A 27,216-nucleotide genomic window follows, 5' to 3' on the forward strand; every position below is an offset into this window, starting at 1 on the left:
TGATTCTGTGTCTCTGTTTTTTCCTGTCATATGAGTGGAGCGATACGATACGACAGGAGAGAGAAGGGGTTAACGTGTGGCTGACGTGTGTGTCACGTGACAAGGTGTGACGAGGCAGACGAGAGGATCAGATCAGGCTAGTACACAAAATCATCCTAACAAAATATGTGATGTTATGATAATTTCACATAGGCTTGGCAAATACTATTTCATTAAAAATTGCATTTTGGAGGCTCTGTGTATCACTGGGGTTTGATGGGAATTGGAGTATTGAAGGGTTGTAAGGTTAGAAGGCTTTGTTTATGGGTATTTTAGTCTGAAGATGACTAACTTGCATTTACTTGCAGTTGATGGGTTGTGGTAAGATAGCCAACACTCATTGATAAATTGGTGACATAGAATATAGGAATAAAAAATTGGTTTTAAATTATTCCTAATTTTTGATTGAGGTTTTAATTTGTTTTTATTTTTAATTAAAGGGTTTTTGAATAAGGCAGTTAATTGAATTTTTTAATATTCATATTTGATTTTATTTGATTTTTTTTGGGGAGGTTAGGGTTATATTAATAATTTAAGGGGGGAAGCCTTAGGCTATACAGTCTAAAATAAGATAGTTCACAATAAAGGAATATAAAAGGGTTGATGTGTTAGGAGAAACTAATGGCAGAAGTTAGTACACCTTTCTCACATACGGATTCAGCAAAAAGACACCCACCTTATGAGAAGGAAGCTTTCAGTGATCATCTAGGAGGGTGATTATGGCATCAGAGATGAAGACGAATACAAGCAGAAACAACGATAAAGATGAATCCAAAACTCCAGAAGGAAGAAAAACCGAGATGTCTGGGAAGTTAAAGAAGATGAGTGATGATGAAGATGAGTGATGATGAAGAGGTTATGCATGGGTGGATATGACTGTGATCAGAAGGAAGTTGGCAAGAGAGAAACGAAGGAGACCAGAGATTCGAGTTCAGATGAAGAAAGCGATGAAGATTTGGAGATTAAAGGTGTTTTATGTTCAAGAGGATTTTATCCTCCAATGACTGGCAAAGAAGAAATAGGAGATATAGACCGAGGCGTATCAGGCCTGGAGGAAGAGACGACTTTGGGAGAGGTAAGGGAGCTAGAGGAACAGCTCGAGACGCTGAAGATACAGAAGAGACAAGGAGAACATTTTTAATCCCAAGAATTGGAGGAGAAGAAGAATACATTGAGGCAAAGATGCTGAAGAAAAGTAAGAAGATGATGGAAGACGATATTTCGAGGACAGAACTTAAAATATAAGCTTTTGAAGAATCCTGATATGTCAACAACAAAGAACAGGACGAAGAAACTCTGAGAAGTCAATCATACAACTGGTGGAGAAGAGAAGCTTGTGTGATGAAGAATCAGGGTGAACCAAATCAACAATCACTGTTACAGCTTCAACTGAACAATATCAAAGGCAATTGTACCAGTCAAGGGGGGACCAGATGTTCCATATCGATCGCCAGTTTCTGGACAGACACAGAATTGGAGGAGGAGGAAGAACAGAGAACATTTTTAAGGAAGATACAGGGGCAATTCAAGATCACCTGTTAGTGCCTAGAAGAGACGAAGGGGTTATGTTCGCTGAGAGAATTGATTAGAGAAGAAGAGAAAATAGCTAACAGTTGAAACCACCGACCAGAGGACTATGAGAAATAATGGTGAATAGTGTAAAAACTTATCTGTGTTCAGCCTAAAGAGGTTAAACATCTCACTAATTGATAACTAATTAGGATAGGGATTTGAGGTAGTAAAACAGTTAATTACTCTTAAGGTACTAATATTAGAAGATACTGTTATTGCAGTGTTGGGAAGAGAATTGAATTGTACAATAAGATGTACACTAGACTGTCTAAGACAATCTGTCTGAAAAGTTAAAAGGGGTGACTGTTTATTCGGGTTACATTCTTACACTAAGGGATTTCAGGCTAGGCTAAAAAGGTGTTTAGTCGTTTTGCCAAGTCTGTGTGTAATGAGTCAGAAGCAGGTGGGGAACTTTCCAATCACATATTCTACAAATTTGGTGGCAAGGGATTTTGTGAAAATCAGGGGAAAAGGTTTTAAATGTTATGAGAGAAAAGATTAGATTAAAATAAGTTAGGAGTAGATTAGGGTTGAAAGAACTCTGAGACAGTAAGCTAAGTTTCAAAGTTAGTAGTAAGACAGAGAGAGAACAGTGAGGAAGGACATTTTAAAGTTTGGTGGGAAGATATGGTAGGAGTTTAGATCTGATAGGGGCAAATGCATTGAGAAAGTATGTGTTGCTGAATGATAAGAGAAGATTGAGGGTGATTGAGTATCTATATTTACAGTTTTCAGCAGGGAGATCAAGGTCATTATAGGTGTATTTTGTGTAATCAAAGGTTTGAAAGTCAGGGATTTAGAGAAAGGACTGAGATTTGGGGAAAAAGTGACACTAGTGGGGATAGATGGAAGTACAAGTAAAGAGTTCAAAGTCTTAGGGGAAAACTTGGGAAAATTAGGAGTAAATAAGGACATTAACACTTCAGTTTATTAGAACAACAGGGAGAAGCAATTTAACTCTTTCAACATTGATAGTTATTAAAGTCATAAATATATTGCATTTGATTATAAGGGAATCAATACAGCACCAATGTTAGGGAAATAATACTTATTAGGGTTTAGGATGGGGACGTTTCTCCCATATGGAGAGATAATTATGGAGAATAAGTATTGTTATCAGGACCAGGAGTAAAAGGAGGTATAGTTTAGAAGAGGGTTAGGAGTGACTGTTCACTTATGTTGCGTAATGTTATAGAGAAAGGTTAGGGAGAATATATGTGTACTTATCTAGTGCAAGCATTAGAAGTTGTTCCGGTTAAGAATTATGGGTTAAAGGGCTATGTAATTCGTAAAGTGATGCCTATAATGGAAGATTTGAAATCTGTTGAAGCTTCCGCAGTCACCAAAGGAGTTCAGGAAGAGTAGATTACAGTCACTCCAACAGTAGATAAGACACAGAGGATAATGGGAATGGGAACTTTTGCACTAGAAGTAATTAGGGTTGATACAGCAGCTAAATCAACTACTTTAATGGTAACTTTGGAAGGGATTAGTGATACGATGGCAATAGCAAAAGAGGGAGTATGACATCGACAACAACTTTTCTGAAATTAAATGGGGAATTTTAGACTCATGGGTTATGTTACGGATGGAGAGTGCTGTCAATGATAGTACGAATAGGGTTAAAATAGGAGAACAGATAGTAGTAGAGAGAATATAGATTCATCATGGAGGACAGGATGAGATCTTTGATTTTGATGACAGACAGGGAGAGGTATCTGATCAGTACCGCTCGTTCTTCTGTTGTGGAAATTAGAGATAGATTAACTCATTCTGTAAGATCAGTGAGGAATCTTGAAGGTCCATGTCTGTTGAGGATTCCAGCACCAGACATGTTAGGCGGTCGCTGCGGCCTCTATCAGGTGTGGTTCAGTCTTATGATTTGTCATGACTGTGGTATCAGCAACAGTCATTGACAGATAGAATAATGTCGTTGTCAGAACAGTGGTTTAAGCCTAGGGTTAGGTGGAATTGGGTTAAGTGAATTAATATGGGAATTGTTAAATGGGAAAGGAAAAGCGGGTAACAACAGAATCCTGAAGTATTCAGGTGAAACATTGAGGGCTAAAAGTTGGTTTATTCTAATAAAACATATGAGGTAAGGGGTGTGTTTATGGGAAGATCAGATTGGGATGTTATATGATAACTTTGGATAAGCATGACCTTAAGGGTAGTAATGAGAAATATGTTACTTTTTAGGTAGCAGGTAGTAAGAAAAGCAGGACTTTGATGGTGGAATGATTAGCTTTTGACTGACAATGTAACTATGGAGAATTTTAGAGATATTTGGTGGGTTTGTGATGATAAAATATATATTCTTACATTATGGATGGAAAGGATTTGGTTACATGTCAACGTTGAAGCTTCCATATGAGGTTTTACCATTATAAGAGGGATAGCATTGGACACAGCTAAATCTAGGGTTAAAAGGGTGACATGGCGACATGTCATAGTCTTCAAGCCTATCATTGAAGGATAAGGTCAGGGAGAAGGGGGGACTTTATTCATGGTATGGTGTAACATTTGGGAAGATCATATTGATAAATATTAGTTATACTTTGAGTCCAGATAGTTCAGAAAAGATCACTGGGGTTATAGATGCATTATAAGGGATGTGTTTGGGAGATCTGAGAATTTTTGGTTGCAAGATCAATTAGGCCAGTAGGGGCAGTGATGGGTCAGATTTTAGTTTCAGCTTTGATAACACTGTGATGTTTGTAATTTGTTACTGATCTTTGAGAAAGTTATGATATTGAGATAGGTTGGAGAATGATGCCTGGAGACAACACTCAGATGCCGGTGTTGACTGTTCCTGATCTGGATAAAGATGGACCAGTGGAACTGATGGATAAATATCATTTTCGATAATTTGATCATTTAAAAATTTTTTTTTTTTTTTTTTTCAATATTTGGGTGATGTTGGTATGATTTATGAATCAAAGGGGGGAATAGGTTTATGTGATTCATGCATCATTTATATATCAGTTTATATTCTTAGGTGATATTGATGTTTAATTTGAAAGTGTTTGTTTTGCAAAAGATACTGTTTGGTCGTTTTTCTTTTCATTCCAGAAGCATTTGGGAGAACATGTGGAGATTGAAATACTCAAACAAAGACAATATGAAGGGACAATATGACTGGAGGAGATGAAACAAGGAGGGTGTGGCTGATTTCATCATCAACAAGTCCATTGGAAGAGGACACTACGGGGAGATGAAGTGTAGTGGACTACATTCCAGTGTCTGCAATGAAATATAGACATGTGTAATACATAATTGTGTAATAGTCTCAGGTATTAATTTTGTAGAATGATGTTTGATGTTATTGAATACATGTGAGGATCTTAGATGTTTTTGGTTATTTCGGTGAATGTTTAGGGACAGAGAGGCTAGGAAGGGGAGAGATTCATTGTACGATTCGATGGGTTGACCAGCCGTGCAATGGATGTTTATGGATAGGATTTTGTTTGCAGGGGCTTACATGTGTATTTAATTGCATCATAGTTTCAAATGCATTTACATGAGTTATGAGGTTATCTGGAGTACCGACGGTGGTTGCCTGGGGCAGAGGGACCGTGAGAGAATTTTACTGTCTTGATTGATATGGATGGATGGCTGTCAGACAGTTTTTCGCTCTTACACTCCATAGAGATTTCTTCATATGTCATAGTAATGTATTCACACTTCATAAACAGTTAAAGATAGTAATGTATTCACACTTCATATGTCATAGTAATGTATTCACACTTCATAAACAGGTATTTCATAGAAAGGTATTTACACTCTAGAGGAGAATGTGTTTGGTTTAAGGTTAAAGATACTCAATAAGATAAATTGTTACTAGTCATAATCCTATTCTGTTTGTTTTCGAGACGTTTAGTTCGTCTCGAAAGGGGGAAATGTAGTGTATTGACAATATGATGGTGTTAAATGTTGTTTAAATGGAACTGAAAGAAGGTTGATTTTTGGTATCAAGAAGGAAGGTTTTAGCGTGACGCCACATATGACAGACAGGAAGTGGGTTGTAAGATACGGGGATTGAACAGTAGAGGGAGCCATTCAACTCTTGGAAGGCTATATAAAGGGGGGTTAAACGATGAGACGTCAGAGCAGCCCCTAGAATGGGAGGACACTGCTCTCCAGACCTCGCGAGTCTGTCACCCATGCTGAAGCTTGTGATCTGAATAAACCTTATGATCAATGTTCAGTATGAGCAGACTCCTTTTGTTGACAGCAATAATGACCACCATTCATCATATACGACACTGTCCTGGTGAAATAATGACATTTCTCAATATGGAGCAAGATTCCTGCCCATATTTATTTCATTTATGATACAAAAGTTAACAGTAGAGCAACTGATTTGCTTTTCTGATTATGCTTTTGTGTTTTTATTTAAAGCCCTTTTCACTAAAGTTCTCTGTGCTCTAAGCTATGGAGCCAGATAATACTGTCATTCTAATAAGCTATGACTCTATTGTTTACTGTGATTGTAATACTGCTTCTCTACTGTCATATACTGTTTATACTCCTCTTCTGGACAAAGACATATCTGTATAAAGTCAGAGTTGTTGACTAGACTGTCCCCAGGCATGGCCTTGCTCTTATCTAGTGTCTGGGACACATTGTGGCGCTCGGTATGAGGGCACATTCATATTGCAGATCTTACTAAAGGCCTTGGATGGATATTTTCCTTTCGGGTGGGGTCACATGGGTGTCTTGTGATTACTGGGAGGGGTGTGTAAATGGTGGCAGATACAGTGGGGAAAAAAAGTATTTAGTCAGCCACCAATTGTGCAAGTTCTCCCACTTAAAAAGATGAGAGAGGCCTGTCAGTTTCATCATAGGTACACGTCAACTATGACAGACAAATTGAGAATTTTTTTTCCAGAAAATCACATTGTAGGATTTTTAATGAATCTATTTGCAAATTATGGTGGAAAATAATTATTTGGTCACCTACAAACAAGCAAGATTTCTGGCTCTCACAGACCTGTAACTTCTTCTTTAAGATGCTCCTGTGTCCTCCACTCGTTACCTGTATTAATGGCACCTGTTTGAACTTGTTATCAGTATAAAAGACACCTGTCCACAACCTCAAACAGTCACACTCCAAACTCCACTATGGTCAAGACCAAAGAGCTGTCAAAGGACACCAGAAACAAAATTGTAGACCTGCACCAGGCTGGGAAGACTGAATCTGCAATAGGTAAGCAGCTTGGTTTGAAGAAATCAACTGTGGGAGCAATTATTAGGAAATGGAAGACATACAAGACCACTGATAATCTCCCTCGATCTGGGGCTCCACGCAAGATCTCACCCCGTGGGGTCAAAATGATCACAAGAACGGTGAGCAAAAATCCCAGAACCACACGGGGGGACCTAGTGAATGACCTGCAGAGAGCTGGGACCAAAGTAACAAAGCCTACCATCAGTAACACACTACTCCGCTAGGGACTCAAATCCTGCATTGCCAGACGTGTCCCCCTGCTTAAGCCAGTACATGTCCAGGCCCGTCTGAAGTTTGCTAGAGTGCATTTGGATGATCCAGAAGAGGATTGGGAGAATGTCATATGGTCAGATGAAACCAAAATATAACTTTTTGGTAAAAACTCAACTCATCGTGTTTGGAGGACAAAGAATGCTGAGTTGCATCCAAAGAACACCATACCTACTGTGAAGCATGGGGGTGGAAACTTCATGCTTTGGGGCTGTTTTTCTGCAAAGGGACCAGGACGACTGATCCGTGTAAAGGAAAGAATGAATGGGGCCATGTACCGTGAGATTTTGAGTGAAAACCTCCTTCCATCAGCAAGGGCATTGAAGATGAAACTTGGCTGGGTCTTTTAGCATGACAATGATCCCAAACACACCTCCCGGGCAACGAAGGAGTGGCTTCGTAAGAAGCATTTCAAGGTCCTGGAGTGGCCTAGCCAGTCTCCAGATCTCAACCCCATAGAAAATCTTTAGAGGGAGTTGAAAGTCCGTGTTGCCCAGCGACAGCCCCAAATCATCACTGCTCTAGAGGAGATCTGCATGGAGGAATGGGCCAAAATACCAGCAACAGTGTGTGAAAACCTTGTGAAGACTTACAGAAAACGTTTGACCTGTGTCATTGCCAACAAGGGGTATATAACAAAGTATTGAGAATCTTTTGTTATTGACCAAATACTTATTTTCCACCATAATTTGCAAATAAATTCATAAAAAATCCTACAATGTGATTTTCTGGAATTTATTTTCTCATTTTGTCTGTCATAGTTGACATGTACCTATGATGAAAATTACAGGCCTCTCTCATCTTTTTAAGTGGGAGAACTTGCACAATTGGTGGCTGACTAAATACTTTTTTTCCCCACTGTATCTGTTCACCAACCATGTAGATAAAGTGACAGATATCTGTTCACCAACCATGTAGATAAAGTGACAGATATCTGTTCACCAACCATGTAGATAAAGTGACAGATAGTGCTATATCCAAAAAACGCAGGCTGGGCGTGCAGAGATCACGATGGGCTGAGCAATACTTTACTGTAGCTTATCTTACAAACTATCTATAAAGAGACTGCAAATTATAAACTTGTCGGTTTCCCTATCAATCTTAACCCGTCTGGCACTTGGTTATCACGAAATACGATCGGTACTGATCAACACAGAGACAGCTGTGGGATGTTTTCTTTGCCCCACCCAAACAGTGAAAGACAAAACTGTGTGAAGTAATGTCATTACTACTGCTTATGCAAACCAGCTGTGTGACGTTATTGGCTGTTTGGGATTTACATATCAGCGGTGTGTGTGCAATATTTAGCTTACATTTTTTTTCCCCCAGCCATAACCTTGCCTGTATATCTTCCCTCCAACACAGCAGATGACAGACCGAGTGAAGTAAACTGAGGGTATCCAATGGATACATGTAGTTATGGTTAAGAGGTCCACAACTTTTCTTTACACTGGGAATTAGATGAACATTTCATGATTTATATTTAAAAAGGTATTTTATTTTCCAAACTTGATTCCTATCTTGAATTTTAGGATGCTAGTAGAATTAAAACAGTCATTCTGGAATGTTAAAAATACAGAAAATTAATGAAAAGTAGAAATGAAAGTAAGGTAACACTTATGTGCTCAAATGTTTTCTTAAAATGGCAATTTCCTCCAGTTAGATCAACAAAACAGTGAATACTGTTGGTTATTAAAAACAAAGAAAAAAGAAACAGTGATGTAATGTGGTGCATAATGGAAATCATAATATTCTCCTTAGTTCCTGATTAAGGGTAGACTCAGCAATATTAATTAAAATCATACACAGTGGGGCGATGCCCTACTTGTAGATGTCTATAAACAAGAAATCACCCTGCTGTGCATGCTGAGTGTACTTTTTAACAATAGATTGGGCTGTGGTTTAAAATGCAGTTCTGCTAAAATGTAGTATTGCCAAGCATTGAGCAACATGTATTTGGGGAACTAGGCTAAAGACATGTTTCAAACACACTAAAAGAGACCCAAACAATACCTTGAAATCTCAGAATTCATGACATAAAATGAAAATGTAACAAAAAGAAGCAACAAGTACTTTCTGCGCATGATCACTCCTTCCTATACAGTATGTCTGCATGGCAAGCTGGTGAAAATGATTTATGTGGCTTAGAACAAAGCAAGTGTGAGTACACAAGATTAACAAAAACATGATAAAACAGAAGCATATTATACAACATTGTTCAATATAATACTGTATGTATTAAGTGTTTAATTCTATACCATTTCAAAGGTATTAAAAATATCATAATACTGATTGGCACACCTGACCTCTTTATACACTACACTGTGCCCCAGACATTATACAAATCAGTCTGGTATGGTTTTCAGCAGTCGCCATGGTGACACTGTGTGGATCCTTTTATTCTACCTCCTGTCAGGCCATTGGCTTATCTGGGTTCAGCTTGCAGTAATGAAGGGGAGAATTATTTCCTGCTTCGTCTCCTACAGATTGGCAGTGAGATTAAGCACCAAAAGAGGACCCCCTCTCCTCACCACTACTGGGGACCTAACTCCCTAAGCCATCACCTTGTCTACTCATTTTACAAAATTGTTAAAAAAAAAAACGCACACATATAAAAACACGCACGCAGACAGTCTCGCACACATATAAAATCGCTAGCACACACACACACACACACACACACACACACACACACCCATACACCCATACACAGAAAACAAGCACCAACACACAAGCATGCACACCTGCACACCTACTATACTGACACACCATTACACACAGAACACACACAAAGATGACCAAACAAGCTCAGAGTGCTCATCTATTCTACTCTGAGAACTTTGTAAACAAATTTAAGGATGTGTTGTTGTTTTCTTGCTATTTTCTATTATCAACTAAGGTCCAAGGATCAATTTGAATTGATAGTGAAGCTTTGCTTCAATTTATGGTTAAAGGATTTTTGGAAGGAAGCTTTAAACCTGATGACGTGCAGGCAGGGCACATGACATGGTTGATGTGACCCCAGCTGCAGTCTTGGAGCCAGTGGTGATTAACAACGTAAAATCCTCCCTCCCCACCCAGTCCTGCCCTGGCCCAGCCTCCAGCCCTGAATGACGTCAGCAGCCCAGGGACAGGGACACAGCCCTCGGCATCATTATTACCATCATCATCCACATTATCATCAAGACTATTATCATCATTCCGTCATCATCAACACCATCATAATCTTATCGGACTTTACCATGGGGTTGTCATAGGGTTGTATGTAGCCGAAGTGGGGGACATGGAGAGTCAGAAGGAGTGTTTATGTGGGGGTTATTGGGGTTATGAGGGGCAGTTTTAGTCCCTGATGTCCACTGTAGGATGGGGTCTCTGGAGTTCTGGGGTGTTCTGAGGGGAAGGGTTGGTGTTGGAGGGGTGGGGGGTATGTTTCATTCTTCTCCAGGAGTTCTAGAGGGGTCTTCACAGCTCTGTGTCTGCCGTCTTGGTGGAGGAGTGGCCGTTGGTGGGAGGGGGCTGGGTCTTGGCGGCCTCTTGGGAATCCCCATTAGCAGGCTTCTCCACGGTCTCAAGGGGGTTGAGAGGAGCCACCGACAACAGGGTGTTCCCCTGGTTCTCCTCATCCACTGGGTACGCCTCCTCAGCCTGGGCAAACATATACACACGGTCAACATAACATCAACATGCTGCTCGACTATTACAAACAAACCTGGATGGATATATTTAACTTCACAATATGCTAGAGTATACAGTACACACCAACAATTCTGAATGTTAGAATCTAATAAATCACTGGAATAGAATGTGAGTATCAAAAAACCCTTAGAGGTTGAGCTGCAGTTGGGTTTGAGCTACAGAAGTGACTGAACTAAAGCAGTTATTTCCACGATATGGCTCTACCTCACTAGCAGCACTCTGGGTTTCTCTCTGAGGCACATACCCGATGGAGGGTCTTTATCAAGTGACGTCAGTACTGACTGGTCTTAGAAAAAAACAGCTGTGGGCTCTTTGGCAAGGAGATGAAACCTTTGCGCACACACACACACACACACACACACACACACACACACACACACACACACACACACACACACACACACACACACACACACACACACACACACACACACACACACACACACACACACACACACACACACACACACACACACACACACACAGCTGTATAGATGTCATTATACAGGGCGTGTGCTGCTGGAACTCACAGTGTTGCTGTAAGTTCCTCTGTGACAGTTTGCCAGAACTTTCCTAATTACAAGGCTGGCAACAATTCCTCTAAAATAAGTTTGGATGATTTTCCCATTTTGATTTTTAACAGTGTTAGAAATATAATGAAACAGAAAAACTTGCAAAAATGTGTATATTATATTTTTGGGGAATGTACAATTTTATTGAAAGCACCAAGCTTTGCATGTTGAATTAATGGAACACAGGCCAGTGAGAACATTGTTTGAAATCACACAACGCTAAAGACTCCATTACACCATATGCTGTACAGTGAACCATCTACATCGAATCACTGATAACTTAACCCTGGGGAACTGGAGCTAACGGGATAGGGCACATCTGGCCTATACTCAAGGTTAACCAGTGCTGCAATACAATACAAGTAATGGGTACCACCCTAAGGTCATACACGAATGAGATCTAGAGTAGCCTACATATTGCAACTAGAATCTTGATGCATTGAGACAACGGTCAACCGCAACAGTAAACAGGTGAATAGCCTTATATAAGTAAATAGCCTAATAACGATGACTGACCAGCCTCATGCCCTTGGCGTTATGTCTGCGGTGTTTCCTCAGACAGTAGCCTCCGATGAGGGCAGCAGCCAGCAGCAGGCCAGTGATGAGCAGAGATACCAGCACGGTGGAAGAATGTTTACCCCACTGAGGAGCTGCCTCCACCACACCCAGCTACAAAGAAAGAAAGAAAGAAAGAGAGAACGAACAAACAAGAGAGAGAGAAAGAGAGAGAGAACGAACAAACAAGAGAGGGAACGAACAAACAAGATAAATAAATAAATAGAGAGAGAAAGAAAGAGAGAGATTACTTTAGTTAATACAGGGAGTCATGTAATCATAGTGACCCTACTGCAAATCTGTTATATTTAACTTGTTTTTCAGGTGATTAGATTTTCAAACACACAAAAACCACAAAACATCTAAAGAAGTGAAAAGTTGGCTGCCATATTGGATTTCCCAGGGAAAATCCGGAAGTTGCCTTTCAAAGAATGGTGGGTAGATACGTGAAAATGTGACACCAACAAGTTAGCTAGCTAACTAAAAAAGATGGGCAGATGAAGACGGGTGCTGAAAGCAGTCAAGGAAGGAGACATTTACAACATAGAAGGTAAGATGACGTGTCAGATTGTTTGCTTGCTTGCTTGCAGGGATGTTAGCTTAGTACACGATCTTGTCATCAGCAGTGAAGATGAAAAGCTAAACTAATTGTGAATTCAGAAATGTGTAAATTATGAAGACATGGACAGTTTTCAAATACTGAATTGGTGACCTTGCTAGCCAGCAGCAATGCAAAAAAAAAAATTTTCAACAACAAAAAACCCTAAAAGAAATGCAGCTAGCTACTCTGCTCAGGAATCTAGGTTTGCTTGCTAGCTAGCCAATGTTCTAACCTAGGTCCCACCAGATCGAAGTGCTCTTGCCAACTGATTGTCAAGCCAAACCTTTTTGTATTTTTTTATTTTTTTTACCCTTATTTTACCAGGTAAGTTGACTGAGAACAAATTCTCATTTACAGCATTGACCTGGAGAATAGTTTACAGGGGAGAGGAGGGGGATGAATAAGCCAATTGGAAACATGGCATGACAATAAGAGACAATCATGATAGCACAAACAGACTGGCACTCTGCACTACCAATCTGCAGTCTTAACCTTCTTTGACAGTGAGTGACTAGAAGTTGACATGATTAGTTCACGCTAATTTCAATATGACTCTCGCCAGTGTTGTGATCACAGGGCTTTGTCAGCTGGTAGAGACGTCATTGACAGGGCCTGGGCTGGAGGGGGCTCTGGGAAGCTGTAGGAGATTCCTCACCCTGGTGACAGGGGACTGTTCACATCATGATGAATTCACTCCCAGGTTTTATACAGTTGAAGTCGGAAGTTTACATACACTTAGGTTGGAGTCATTAAAACTCGTTTTTCAACCACTCCACAAATGTCTTGTTAACAAACTATAGTTTTGGCAAGTCGGTTAGGACATCTACTTTGTGCATGACACAAGTAATTTTTCCAACAATTGTTTACAGACAGATTATTTCACTTATAATTCACTGTATCACAATTCCAGTGGGTCAGAAGTTTACATACACTAAGTTGACTGTGCCTTTTAAACAGCTTGAAAAATTCCAGAAAATGATGTAATGGCTTTAGAAGCTTCTGATAGGCTAATTTACATCATTTGAGTCAATTGGAGGTGTACCTGTGGATGTATTTCAAGGCCTACCTTCAAACTCAGTGCGTCTTTGCTTGATTTTCATGGGAAAATCAAAAGAAATCAGCCAAGACCTCAGAAAAAAAATTGTAGACCTCCAAGTTAAACAATTTAAAGGCAATGCTACCAAATACTAATTAAGTGTATGTAAACTTCTGACCCACTGGGAATGTGATGAAAGAAATAAAAGCTGAAATAAATCCTTCTCTCTACTATTATTCTGACATTTCACGTTCTTAAAATGAAGTGGTGATCCTAACTGACCTAAGACAGGGAATTTCTACTCTGATTAAATGTCAGGAATTGTGAAAAACAGAGTTTAATTGTATTTGGCTAAGGTGTACAGTGGGGAGAACAAGTATTTGATACACTGCCGATTTTGCAGGTTTTCCTACTTACAAAGCATGTAGAGGTCTGTCATTTTTATCAACGGTACACTTCAACTGTGAGAGACAGAATCTAAAAAAAAAATCCAGATAATCACATTGTATGATTTTTAAGCTATTAATTTGCATTTTATTGCATTACATAAGTATTTGATCACCTACCAACCAGTAAGAATTCCGGCTCTCACAGACCTGTTAGTTTTTCTTTAAGAAGCCCTCCTGTTCTCCACTCATTACCTGTATTAACTGCACCTGTTTGAACTCGTTACCTGTATAAAAGACACCTGTCCACACACTCAATCAAACAGACTCCAACCTCTCCACAATGGCCAAGACCAGAGAGCTGTGTAAGGACATCAGGGATAAAATTGTAGACCTGCACAAAGCTGGGATGGGCTACAGGACAATAGGCAAGCAGCTTGGTGAGAAGGCAACAACTGTTGGCGCAATTATTAGAAAATGGAAGAAGTTCAAGATGACGGTCAATCACCCTCGGTCTGGGGCTCCATGCAAGATCTCACCTCGTCGGGCATCAATGATCATGAGGAAGGTGAGGGATCAGCCCAGAACTACACGGCAGGACCTGGTCAATGACCTGAAGAGAGCTGACACCACAGTCTCAAAGAAAACCATTAGTAACACACTACGCCGTCATGGATTAAAATCCTGCAGCGCACGCAAGGTCCCCCTGCTCAAGCCAGCGCATGTCCAGGCCCGTCTGAAGTTTCCCAATGACCATCTGGATGATCCAGAGGAGGAATGGGAGAAGGTCATGTGGTCTGATGAGACAAAAATTGAGCTTTTTGGTCTAAACTCCACTCAACGTGTTTGGAGGTGGAAACATCATTCTTTGGGGATGATTTTCTGCAAAGGGGACAGGACGACTGCACCGTATTGAGGGGAGGATGGATGGGGCCATGTATCGCGAGATCTTGGCCAACAACCTCCTTCCCTCAGTAAGAGCATTGAAGATGGGCCGTGGCTGGGTCTTCCAGCATGACAATGACCCGAAACACACAGCCAGGGCAACTAAGGAGTGGCTCCGTAAGAAGCATCTCAAGGTCCTGGAGTGGCCTAGCCAGTCTCCAGACCTGAACCCAGAAAATCTTTGGAGGGAGCTGAAAGTCCGTATTGCCCAGCGACAGCCCCGAAACCTGAAGGATCTGGAGAAGGTCTGTATGGAGGAGTGGGCCAAAATCCCTGCTGCAGTGTGTGCAAACCTGGTCAAGACCTACAGGAAACGTATGATCTCTGTAATTGCAAACAAAGGTTTCTGTACCAAATATTAAGTTCTGCTTTTCTGATGTATCAAATACTTATGTCATGCAATAAAATGCAAATTAATTACTTAAAAATCATACAATGTGATTTTCTGGATTTTTGTTTTAGATTCCGTCTCTCACAGTTGAAGTGTACCTATGATAAAAATTACAGACCTCTACATGCTTTGTAAGTAGGAAAACCTGCAAAATCGGCAGTGTATCAAATACTTGTTCTCCCCACTGTATATAAACTTCCAACTTCAACTGTATTAAATCACATAGTGATTTATAAGTGGGGCCTTGTTTTTCCATTCCCTGTTTGTTTCCCTATACCCTCCGTGTCTCTCCTATAAACAAATTGCTATCACGCCTGCTGTGACACAGCTAACTAAAGCAGTCATGGCACTCGTGTCACAGTACATTCAGAGTCGTGTATAAAAGATAGCACAACATGAATAAATACGGTATGGAACTCTCCTCCATCTCTAGCGTTAACAGGGATCATACCTGGCCCTTGATGCCTTGACTGTTCAGGCTCTCCGACAATTCTTTGACTCCACCTGTTAGGGGAGAGACAAATAGCAGTTTGAAAAGTGCCTTTTTCACATTTCTAATAATCGAATACTCTTATCATTCAAATATTCAAAGTCCCAAAAACGAAAAGAAAAAAACTCTAACACATCATTATAGTACATAAAACAATCCAGGTAAACCTACCATTAGCGCGTGTCAAAACCAGTGTGTTAGAGTTCTCCTCCTGGAACAGTTGAAGGTTGCAGTCCCCTGTGCACCAGGCTGAATCCTCCAAGATTCTCTTGGTCTCCGACTAAGGGAAAAACATTTCAGTTTAACGATCATATTGTTTTGCTCACAATTTGAACTATAAACATACAATGATTTATAATGTGTTAAAACCACAGCACTCTGACGATGACAATGTGATTTCTAATCTGTTTGTTCTCACAGACAGGCTGAGATCGCTACAGTCTTTTGGCACGCCCTGTTGTACAGTGACCCGATGGGACTTGGCTGCTCAGACTGTGTTGTGCCCTAAGCAGGGCATGTCAATCCTCATCTGAACATCACCACACCAAACACACAATGACGCCGGTGTTTGAGCCGTTTGCTGCTTTCCCACACTTACACTATGCGCTCTTTCAGCATTCTCTCCCTCTCTGTAGAGTTGATACCTTTCAGATGCTTCAGAGTAGACTTGCAGTGTTAAAGGTTAGGCTGTTATGTCTGTGCGTTCACCACGCCATATGCCTTTGTGTAATGGAAGAGACTCACTCACTCACTCACTCACTCACCAGTGACTCATTAAAGCAGGGTTCATGATCTCTATGTTCATCACAGTGGGCCTCTCTCAAATAAAATTGTATTTGTCACATGCGCCGAATACAACGGGTGTAGACTTTACCGTGAAATGCTTGCTTACAAACCCTTCCCAACAATGCAGAGTACAAAATAAATAATACAAATAGTAACAAGGGTAATAAAATACACAAGATTTAAGCGAGTACCAGTACCAGTTCAATGTGCAGGGGTAGGAGGTATTTGAGGTAGATATGTACAGTTTAAGTCAGAAGTTTACATACACCTTAGCCAAATAAAATTAAACTCAGTTTTTCAAAATTCCTGACATTTAATCCTAGTAAAAATTCCCTGTCTTAGGTCAGTTAGGATCACCACTTTATTTTAAGAATGTGAAATGTCAGAATAATAGTAGAGAGAAGGATTTCTTTCAGCTTTTATTTCTTTCATCACATTCTCAGTGGGTCATAAGTTTACATACACTCAATTAGTATTTGGTAGCATTGCCGTTAAATTGTTTAACTTGGGTCAAACGTTTCGGGTAGCCTTCCACAAGCTTCCCACAATAAGTTGGGTGAATTTCGGCCCATTCCTCCTGACAGAGCTGGTGTAACTGAGTCAGGTTTTTAGGCCTCCTTGCTCGCATACGCTTTTTCAGTTCTGCCCACAAATGTTCTATAGGATTGAGGTCAGGGCTTTGTGATGGCCACTCCAATACCTTTACTTTGTTGTCCTTAAGCCATTTTGCCACAACTTTGGAAGCATGCTTGGGGTCATTGTCCAGTTGGAAGACCCATTTGCGACCAAGCTATATCTTCCTGACTGATGTCTTGAGATGTTGCTTCAATATATCCACATAATTTTCCTTCCTTATGATGCCATCTATTTTGTGAAGTGCACCAGTCCCTCCTGCAGCAAAGCACCCCCACAGCATGATGCTGCCACCCCCGTGCTTCACGTTTGGGATGGTGTTCTTCGGCTTGCAAGCATTCCCCTTTTTCCTACAAACATAACGATGGTCATTATCGCCAAACAGTTCTATTTTTGTTTCATCAGACCAGAGAACATTTCTCCAAAAAGTACGATCTTTGTCCCCATGTGCAGTTGCAAACCGTAGTCTGGCTTTTTTTATGGTGGGTTTGGAGCAGTGGCTTCTTCCTTGCTGAGCGGCCTTTCAGGTTATGTCGATATAGGACTCATTTTACTGTGGATATAGATACTTTTCCTCCAGGATCTTCACAAGGTCCTTTGCTGTTGTTCTGGGATTGATTTGCACTTTTCGCACCAAAGTACGTTCATCTCTAGGAGACCGAACGCGTCTCCTTCCTGAGTGGTATGACAGCTGCGTGGTCCCATGGTGTTTATACTTGCGTACTATTGTTTGTACAGATGAACGTGGTACCTTCAGGTGTTTGGAAATTGCTCCCAAGGATGAACCAGACTTGTGGAGGTCTACAATTTGTTTTCTGAGGTCTTGGCTGATTTATTTAGATTTTCCCATGATGTCAAGCAAAGAGGCACTGAGTTTGAAGGTAGGCCTTGAAATACATCAACAGGTACACCTCCAATTGACTCAAATTATGTCAATTAGCCTATCAGATGCTTCTAAAGCCATGACATCATTTTCTGGAATTTTCCAAGCTGTTTAAAAGGCACAGTCAACTTAGTGTATGTAAACTTCTGACCCACTGGAATTGTGATACAGTGAATTATAAGTGAAATAATCTGTCTGTAAACAATTGTTGGAAATGCTTGTGTTCCTAGCTCCAACAGTGCAGTAGTATCTAACAGTTCACAACAATACACACAAATATCAAAGTAAAATAATGGGTTAAGAAATATATCAATATTAGGACGAACAAATGTCGGAATGGCATTGACTAGAATACAGTAGAATACATTATATACATATGAAATGAGTAAAACAGTATGTAAACATTATTAAAGTGACTAGTGATTCCATGTCTATTTACATAGGGAAGCAGCCTCTAAGGGTTGAGTAACCGAGTGGTAGCTGGCTAGTGACAGTGACTAAGTTCAGGGGAGGGTACTGGGTGAAGGCCGGCTAATGATGGCTATTTAACAGTCTGATGGCCTTGAGATATTAGCTGTTTTTCAGTCTTTCGGTCCCAGCTTTGATGCACCTGTACTGACCTTGCCTTCTGGATGACAGCGGGGTGAACAGGCCGTGGCTCAGGTGGTTGAGGTCCTTGATGATCTTTTTGACCTTCCTGTGACATCGGGTGCTGTAGGTGTCCTGGAGGGCAGGCAGTGTGCCCCCGGTGATGCATTGGGCAGACCGCACCACCCTCTGGAGAGCCTTGCGGTTGCGGGCGGTGCAGTTGCCGTACCAGGCGGTGATACAGCCCGACAGGATGCTCTCAATTGTGCATCTGTAAAAGTTTGTGAGGGTCTTAGGGGCCAAGCCACATTTCTTCAGCCTCCTGAGGTTGAAGAGGCGCTGTTGCGCCTTCTTCACCACACTGTCTTTGTTGGTGGACCATTTCAGATTGTCAGTGATGTGTACGCCGAGGAACTTGAAGCTTTTCACCTTCTCCACTGCGGTCCCATTGATGTGGATGGGGGCGTGCTCCCTCTCCTGTCTCTTTAAGTATTTGATGAGTATAAAAGTGTGTGTGTGTGTGTGTGTGTGTGTATGTGTTGTGTCGGTATACGTATGTGTGTGTGCGTGCGTATGTAGTGTATGTGAAAGTGTGTTGTGGGTTTTGTGTGAGAGTGGTCAGTGGAGAGTGGGTTTTGTGTGAGTGTGTATCAGTGGATGTTCCTCAGAGGAGGAAGGGGGGACCATCCTCAGTGAATTTCATAAAAATAAAAATGGTAAAACATTGAAATAGTTATCCTTTTTAGATAAAACTATACTAAATATATTCACATGCCACCAAATAATTGATTAAAACACACTGTTTTGCAATGAAGGTCTACAGTAGCCTCAACAGCACTCTGTACGGTAGCACCATGGTGTAGCCGGAGGACAGCTAGCTTCCGTCCTCCTCTTGGTACATTGACTTCAATTCAAAACCTAAGAGGCTCATGGTTCTCCCCCCTTCCATAGACTTACACAGTAATTATGACAACTTCCGGAGGATGTCCTCCAACCTATCAGAGCTCTTGTAGCATGAACTGACATGTTGTCCACCCAATCAAAGGATCAGAGAATGAATCTAGTACTAAAAGCATAAGCTACAGCTAGCTAGCACTGCAGTGTATAAAATGTGGTGAGTAGTTGACTCAAAGAGAGAGAAAGACAATAGTTTAACAGTTTTCAACAAATGAATTTCTTCCAAAATGAAAGAGAAGCGAGAGAGAGAGAGATGGTCATTTCTTTTCACTTTCAGTTTCACTTACTCAGCTAGCAAATGCAGCTTGCTAGTTTAGTTACTCAAACACTCTGCGCTCAAACAGAGGGATGCTATATGTTAGCTAGCTGGCTATGACTATCCAACACAACACTGGAACTCTTCCAAGTTTTGGTTTTATTAATTTATTGCCACCGGGGACCACCGGTGTAACTGCTTACTGACTATACACTGTAACGTTACTGCATGATTGTACTAACGCATTAGTTCTATTAGCTATGTTGACTAGGACGTTACTTTAACAAATATGGGGACAACGATGTAGGCTATGTGTAACGTTAGCGGTTATGACATGGTTTGGCTTGGAAAGGTTTTTCGCCTGGTCACATACAGCTGATGTGTTGTTCATTGAAGTCCACAAACGATGGGAAAAGGTGAGAGGGAATACAATGTGGTTGCTATGAAAGTGAACTGTGTTAATGCGTGATCAGGAGTGTATTCATTCTGCAGATTCTGTTAAAAAACGTTTCTTAAACGGAAGCAAACAAAACTGGGATGAAAATACCTGAATTCTTCCAATAGAAACTCTCGTTTGCAACTGTTGGACTAATGATTACACCCTAGAAATGCTAGATGCAGGCAAGAGTGTGCAAGGCGGTATTGAATGTGTCACTGTCTGTCCATGTGTCACTGTCTGTCATCTCAAATTTCTCTCTCAACCTGTGTGCACCTACGTTGTAAACTTTGATTCATAGGTTAGGTTGTAGCAACGTCATGATGGGTACAGGAAAAATGTAAGTATCATGTAGTAGCCTAAACCTATCGATGTTACATTGAACTGGGTGAATGGAATAGGAATGACAGTCATCCAACATGCTGTAATAGAAATAAGGCCATGCTCATTATTAATTTATTTGTCCTGACACAAATACTAATTTTCACAAAGTCTGCTGCCTCAGTTTCGATGATGGCAATTTGCATATACTCCAGAATGTCATGAAGAGTGATCAGATGAATTGCAATTAATTGCAAAGTCCCTTTTTGCCATGAAAATGAACTTCATCCCCAAAAAACATTTCCACTGCATTTCAGCCCTGCCACCAAAGGACCAGCTGCCATCATGTAAGTGATTCTTTCATTAACACAGGTTAGAGTGTTGACGAGGACAAGGATGGAGATCACTCTGTCATGCTGATTGAGTTAGAATAACAGACTGGAAGCTTTAAAAGGAGGGTGGTGCTTGAAATCATTGTTCTTCCTCTGTTAACCATGGTTACCTGCAAGGAAACATGTGCTGTCATCATTGCTTTGCCCAAAAGGTATTCACAGGCAAGGATATTGCTGCTACTAAGATTGCACCTAAATCAACCATTTATTGGATCATCAAGAACTTCAAGGAGAGAGGTTCAATTGTTGTGAAGAAGGCATCAGGGCGCCCAAGACAGTCCCGCAAGCGCCAGGACCGTCTCCTAAAGTTGATTCAGCTGCAGGATCGGAGCACCACCAGTGCAGAGCTTGCTCAGGAATGGCAGCAGGCAGGTGTGAGTGCATCTGCATGCACAGTGAAGCGAAGACTTTGAGGATGGCCTGGTGTCAAGAAGGGCAGCAATGAAGCCACTTCTCTCCAGGAAAAACATAAGGGACAGACTGATATTCTGCAAAAGGTACAGTGATTGGACTGCTGAGGACTGGGGTAAAGTCATTTTCTCTGATGAATCCCCTTTCCGATTGTTTGGGGCATCCAGAAAAACACCTTGTCCGGAGAAGAAAAGGTGAGCGCTACCATCAGTCCTGTGTCATGCCAACAGTAAAGCATCCTGAGACCCTTCATGTGTGGGGTTGCTTCTCAACCAAGGGAGTGGGCTCACTCACAATTTTGCCTAAGAACACAGCCATGAATAAAGAATGGTACCAACACATCCTCCGAGAGCAACTTCTCCCAACCATCCAAGAACAGTTTGGTGACGACCAATGCCTTTTCCAGCATGATGGAGCACCTTGCCATAAGGCAAAAGTGATAACTAAGTGGCTTTGGGAAGAAAACATCAACATTTTGGGTCCATGGCCAGGAAACTCCCCAGACCTTAATCCCATTGAGAACTTGTGGTCGATCCTCAAGAGGCGGGTGGACAACCAAAACCCCACAAATTCTGACAAACTCCAAGCATTGATTATGCAAGAATGGGCTGCCATCAGTCAGGATGTGGCCCAGAAGTTGATTGACAGCATGCCAGGGCGGATTGCAGAGGTCTTGAAAAAGAAGGGTCAACACTGCAAATATTGACTCTTTGCATAAACTTAATGTAATTGTCAATCAAAGCCTTTGACACTTATGGAATGCTTGTAATTATACTTCAGTATACCATAGTAACATCTGACAAAAATATCTCATAACAATGAAGCAGCGAACTTTGTGAAGACCAATACTTTTGACCACAACTGTATATATAGTCTTATGATTGTGCATAGAGTCAGTGCAAAATAGGGTTAGTGCAGATAATTAAATGGTTACCCAGACCAGCTATTAAGCAGTTTTATGGCTTGGGGGTAGAAGCTGTCTTGGAACCTGTTGGTCCGGAAGCCAATGTTCCGGTAACGTTTGCCGGATGGTAGCAGAGTGAACAGTCAATGGTTTGGGTGGCTTTGGTCTTTGGCAATATTTCAGGCCTTCCTCTGACACCGCCTGATATAGAGGTCCTGGATGGCAGGGAGTTTGGCCCCAGTGATGTACTGGGCTGTCCGTACCACCCTCTGTAGCGCTTTGCGGTCGAGGGCGGTGCATTTCACATACCAAGCGGTGACGCAGCCAGTCAAGATGCCCTGGTGCAAGTGTATAACTTTTTGAGGATCTTAGGGCCCATGTCAAATCTTTTCATCCTCCTGATTGGGAAGACGTGCGGTCTTGCCCTCTTCATGACTGTGCGGGTGTGTGTGGACCATGTTAAGTCCTTAGTGATGTGGACGCCAAGGAATTTTAAGCTCTCGACCCGCTCCACTACAGCCCTGTCGATGTGGATGGGGGCGTGCTCTGCCCTCTTTCTCCTGTAGTCCATGATCACCTCCTCCCTGTAGGCAGTCTTATCGCCGTCAGTGATCAGGCCTACCACCTTCGTGTCATCAGCAAACTTGATGGTGTTGGAGTCGTGCGTAGGGTTGTCACAGTGACCGTATTACCGCCACACTGGCGGTCACGAGTCATGACGGCAGTCAAATTCCATGTGACCGTTTAGTCACGGTAATTAGGCTTCTCCAAGCTCTGATGCTGCTGATGGTCATTAGCAGCCTACCAAACTTGCTACCTGTCTGGTACTCAGCACTCCATTGTCCCTCTAATCACTCTGCCATCAACGCAAATGTAAATCGAAAATCTAATCAAACACTTAATGAGAGCTCATGTTGCGCAACATTTCTATAGGCTATGCAGTTTTGATGGTCTCTATTAAAAAGAGAAGGAGCACATCAGCTTTCTATAGGCTAGGCCTTCTATATTTATTTCTCTACTTTCCTAATATTAAGCACATTGCTTCGCTTTACAACAGCAGCATAGCCTATCTGGCTGTCATGAAAATTAAATCACCGGAAAAGCGTCCTCCATTCGATATTTAAGTGGATAGTGTAACGATCCCGGCAGTCTGAGTCGGGTCCTGTCTGGTGACCAGTGTTTTGGGTTCGTAGTCTCCTGTTTCCCGAGGGTTCGGGAACGCTCCGGGGAGCTCTCTGGTTTTCCGCACCTGCATCCCGTCAGCAATCTGCACACCTGGCCCTCATCATCACCCTTTTTAGGTTCTGGCCAAACATCCAGTTCCTGCCGGATCGTTAGCCATGAACAGTAGGTGTTCTGTGTATCAGTTTAGAGTTTCTTGCGTGAGTTTTGTTGTTTTGTACTTTGTTGAGTTTTTGTGTCCTTACCTCCGTTTTTGTTCCACCTGCAGTCACACGTCCGGAACCTTCACCCCACCTCTGCCTGATGGTCGGCGGCTGCCGAGCCATCACTGGACCTTGTGCTGCACACCCAACTACTCATCCACGTCGCCCGCTCTGTCCCTGGATTATTCTGCACCTTTGGTTGTATCTAAATAAACCCTCACCTTCGTTCAACTCTCCTTGTCCTGGTCTGCTTCTGGGTTCTGGCTGAGGGAACTGTGACAGAACGATCCGGCCAAATATGAACCCAGCGGACCTGGACTCTGTTCGCCATGCCATTACCCAGCAGGAGAAGATGTTGGGCCATCATGGCATGATACTACAGGAGATCGCGTTGTCAGTTCGGAACCTTTCTACCGGCCTGACGGAGGTCCAGAACCAACGCCAGTGTCCGGTGGAGGACCCACTACCGGTTTCACCCATCTCGCCTGCCGCTTCTGAAGTTGTGTCCCTCCGTGAGCCCAAGGTTCCGACGCCGGATAAATATGAGGGGGAGCTGGGAAGATGCCGTTCCTTCCTTATGCAGTGTGGATTAGTGTTCGATCTACAGCCCTACTCTTATGCCACTGACAAGGCTAGGATAGCCTTTTTGATTGAGTTGCTGCGTGGTCGAGCGCTGGAGTGGGCTTCAGCCGTTTGGGAACGACAGGATCCCTGCATGGCTTCATACCAGGGGTTCACGGCCGAGATGAGGAAGCTCTTCGACCATTCCGTCCGAGGGAGGGACGCAGCTAGGCGTCTGTTTTCTCTTCACCAAGGAACTCGCAGCGTGGCCGACTTCGTGATCGAGTTCAAGACGTTGGCTGTGGAGAGTGGATGGAACGAGGAGTCTTTGCAAGCGGCCTTTTACCAGGGCCTGTCGGAGCAGCTCAAGGATGAGTTGATCTCCTATCCGGAGCCTAGTGACCTGGACAGCTTGGTAGCCTTGTCTATTCGGGTGGATAATCGAGTCCGAGAGCGAAGGAGGGAGAAGCAATGGGGTCCGTCCAATCGATCAGCTTCTCAGTTCCCAGTCGGGTCGGGTGGTGGACCAGAACACGTCGATCATTCTCCACCACTAAGGATTAGTGGGGAGGACCTCTCTCCCGATTCTGAACCCATGCAAGTGGGGCGGCACGGGTTAACCAAGGAGGAGCGTCAACATAGACGTAAGACCAACTGCTGCCTCTACGGTGGTCGCTCGGGACATTACATCTCCACTTGTTCCCGGCGGTCGTCAAACTGCCCGGCTCGCTAAAGTTGGGAGGACTTTTAGCGAGCCAGTTTCAACCTCTCAGTACCTCTGTCAGACCCCGCTTCCCGGCTACCCTTGTGAACAGGAATCAGAGCTTAGCGCTTAACGCTTTTATCGATTCAGGTGCCGATGGAAGCTTTCCGATGCCGAGTTGGTGGAACAGCTGGGGCTTTCCAAGGAGCAATTGCCGGAAGCCATTGAAGCGACCACTCTGAACGGCAGTAGTCTGGCACGTATCACGATGAGGACTGAACCCGGTTAAGATGCGGTTGTCGGGGAATCATTCTGAGATGATTTCATTTTTTCATTCTGCCGTCTTCCCATGTTCCTCTGGTCCTTGGATACCCCTGGCTGAAGGAACACAATCCCACGTTCGATTGGGTGACGGGCAAGGTAACGAGTTGGAGCCTTGATTGTCATGCTAACTGTCTCAAGACTGCCTGCCCCCATTCGGTTCCCAGTCAGGTGATTGAGGCTAAACCCCCAGATTTGTCCCTGGTTCCCGAGACATATCACGATTTGGGGAAAGTTTTCAGTAAGCAGAAGGCTCTGTCACTTCCTCCCCCACCGACCATATGATTGTGCCATCAACCTGGTTCCTGGAGCTGTCTACCCCAAGGGAAGGTTATACAGTATCTCCCGACCTGAACGTGAGGCGTTGGAGACCTACATCAAGGAGTCCCTAGCTGCTGGTCTCGTTCGTCCCTCGTCATCACCCCTGGGGGCAGGATTCTTCTTTGTGGGAAAGAAGGATGGCTCTCTTCGACCGTGTATTGATTATCGGGGGTTGAATGACATCACGGTCAAGAACAAGTATCCCCTGCCCTTGATGAGTTCTGCCTTCGACTCCTTACAGGGTGCTACGGTGTTCACCAAGCTAGACCTACGCAATGCGTATCACCTGGTCCGGATCAGAGAGGGGGACGAGTGGTTGACGGGTTTCAATACACCGATGGGTCACTTCGAGTATCAGGTGATGCCGTTTGGACTGACCAATGCTCCAGCGGTATTCCAGAGTATGGTGAACGACGTCCTGAGAGATATGATCGGTCTCTTCGTGTTTGTTTACCTGGATGACATTCTGATCTTCTCGAAGGAACCTTCCGACCACGTCCAGCATGTCCGGCAGGTTCTGCAGCGATTGTTGGAGAATCGCCTGTTCGTGAAGGCCGAGAAGTGCGAGTTTCACGCCCACACTACATCCTTTCTCGGGTACATCATCTCCAGGGGTGAGATTAGGATGGATCAGGAGAAGGTTAGAGCGGTTCTGGAATGGGCCCAGCCCGGTACGAGATTGCAACTCCAGAGATTTTTTGGGGTTTGCGAATTTCTACCGCAGATTCATCCGGGGATTACAGCCGTGTGGCCGCTCCATTAACTGCCTTGACTTCCAGTATCAGGACCTTCAAGTGGAATCCGGAGGCGGATCGAGCGTTTCTGGATTTGAAGAGGCGATTCACCAACGCACCGATTCTCTCTCAACCGGACACGGCCCGTCAGTTCGCTCGTTGAAGTGGACGCGTCTGATGTGGGAGTTGGCGCCATCCTGTCGCAGCGATGCTCCACGGACAGTAAACTCCATCCCTGCGCCTACTACTCTCGTCGCCTTTCGCCTGCAGAGAGGAATTACGATGTGGGTAACCGGGAGCTTCTCGCGGTGAAACTTGCCTTGGAGGAGTGGCGCCACTGGTTGGAGGGGGCGGAGCAACCGTTTATTGTCTGGACTGACCACAAGAATCTTGCTTACGTGCAATCGGCTAAACGTCTCAACTCCCGTCCAGGCCAGGTGGGCGTTGTTTTTCGGACGATTCAAGTTTGCCCTGACGTTCCGACCTGGATCTAAGAACGGCAAGGCGGACGCCTTGTCCCGGATGTTCTCCAAGACGGAGGAGAGTGGGTCCAAGACCGAGACTATTCTCCCCCGGAACTGCGTCGTGGGAGCAGTGATGTGGAAGATTGAGGAGGAGGTGCTGGCGGCCCTTCGGACTCAGCCCGGTCCCGGTAACGGTCCACCCGGTCGGTTGTTTGTGCCTGAGTCGGTTCGTCCTGCTGTCCTCAAATGGTCCCACGCCAGCAAGATGGCTTGTCACCCTGGCGTGGCTCGGACAATGGCGTTTCTTCGCAGACGCTTTTTGGTGGCCTGCCATGGCCGAGGATACTCGGGGTTTTGTTGCTGCCTGTCCAGTGTGT

General features: G+C 43.2%; 1 protein-coding gene across 3 annotated transcripts in view; it reads right to left on the reverse strand.

The window, feature by feature from the left end:
* Positions 1 to 8,587: 8,587 nt before the first annotated feature.
* The window catches only part of LOC121545738, a 65,246-nt gene continuing 46,617 nt past the window's right edge, over positions 8,588 to 27,216 (reverse strand). For all 3 annotated transcript variants that reach the window (XM_041856527.2, XM_041856526.2, XM_041856525.2), the window contains 4 exons: positions 15,955 to 16,063; positions 15,745 to 15,797; positions 11,896 to 12,048; positions 8,588 to 10,756 (listed from right to left, as the gene is read on the reverse strand). In XM_041856527.2, the coding sequence (XP_041712461.1) occupies positions 10,574 to 10,756; positions 11,896 to 12,048; positions 15,745 to 15,797; positions 15,955 to 16,063 (498 nt within the window). In that variant the 3' untranslated portion in view covers positions 8,588 to 10,573. The remainder of the gene's footprint in view (positions 10,757 to 11,895; positions 12,049 to 15,744; positions 15,798 to 15,954; positions 16,064 to 27,216) is intronic.

This window comes from Coregonus clupeaformis, chromosome 30 (genome assembly GCF_020615455.1).
Source record: "Coregonus clupeaformis isolate EN_2021a chromosome 30, ASM2061545v1, whole genome shotgun sequence".
Taxonomy (NCBI): domain Eukaryota; kingdom Metazoa; phylum Chordata; class Actinopteri; order Salmoniformes; family Salmonidae; genus Coregonus; species Coregonus clupeaformis.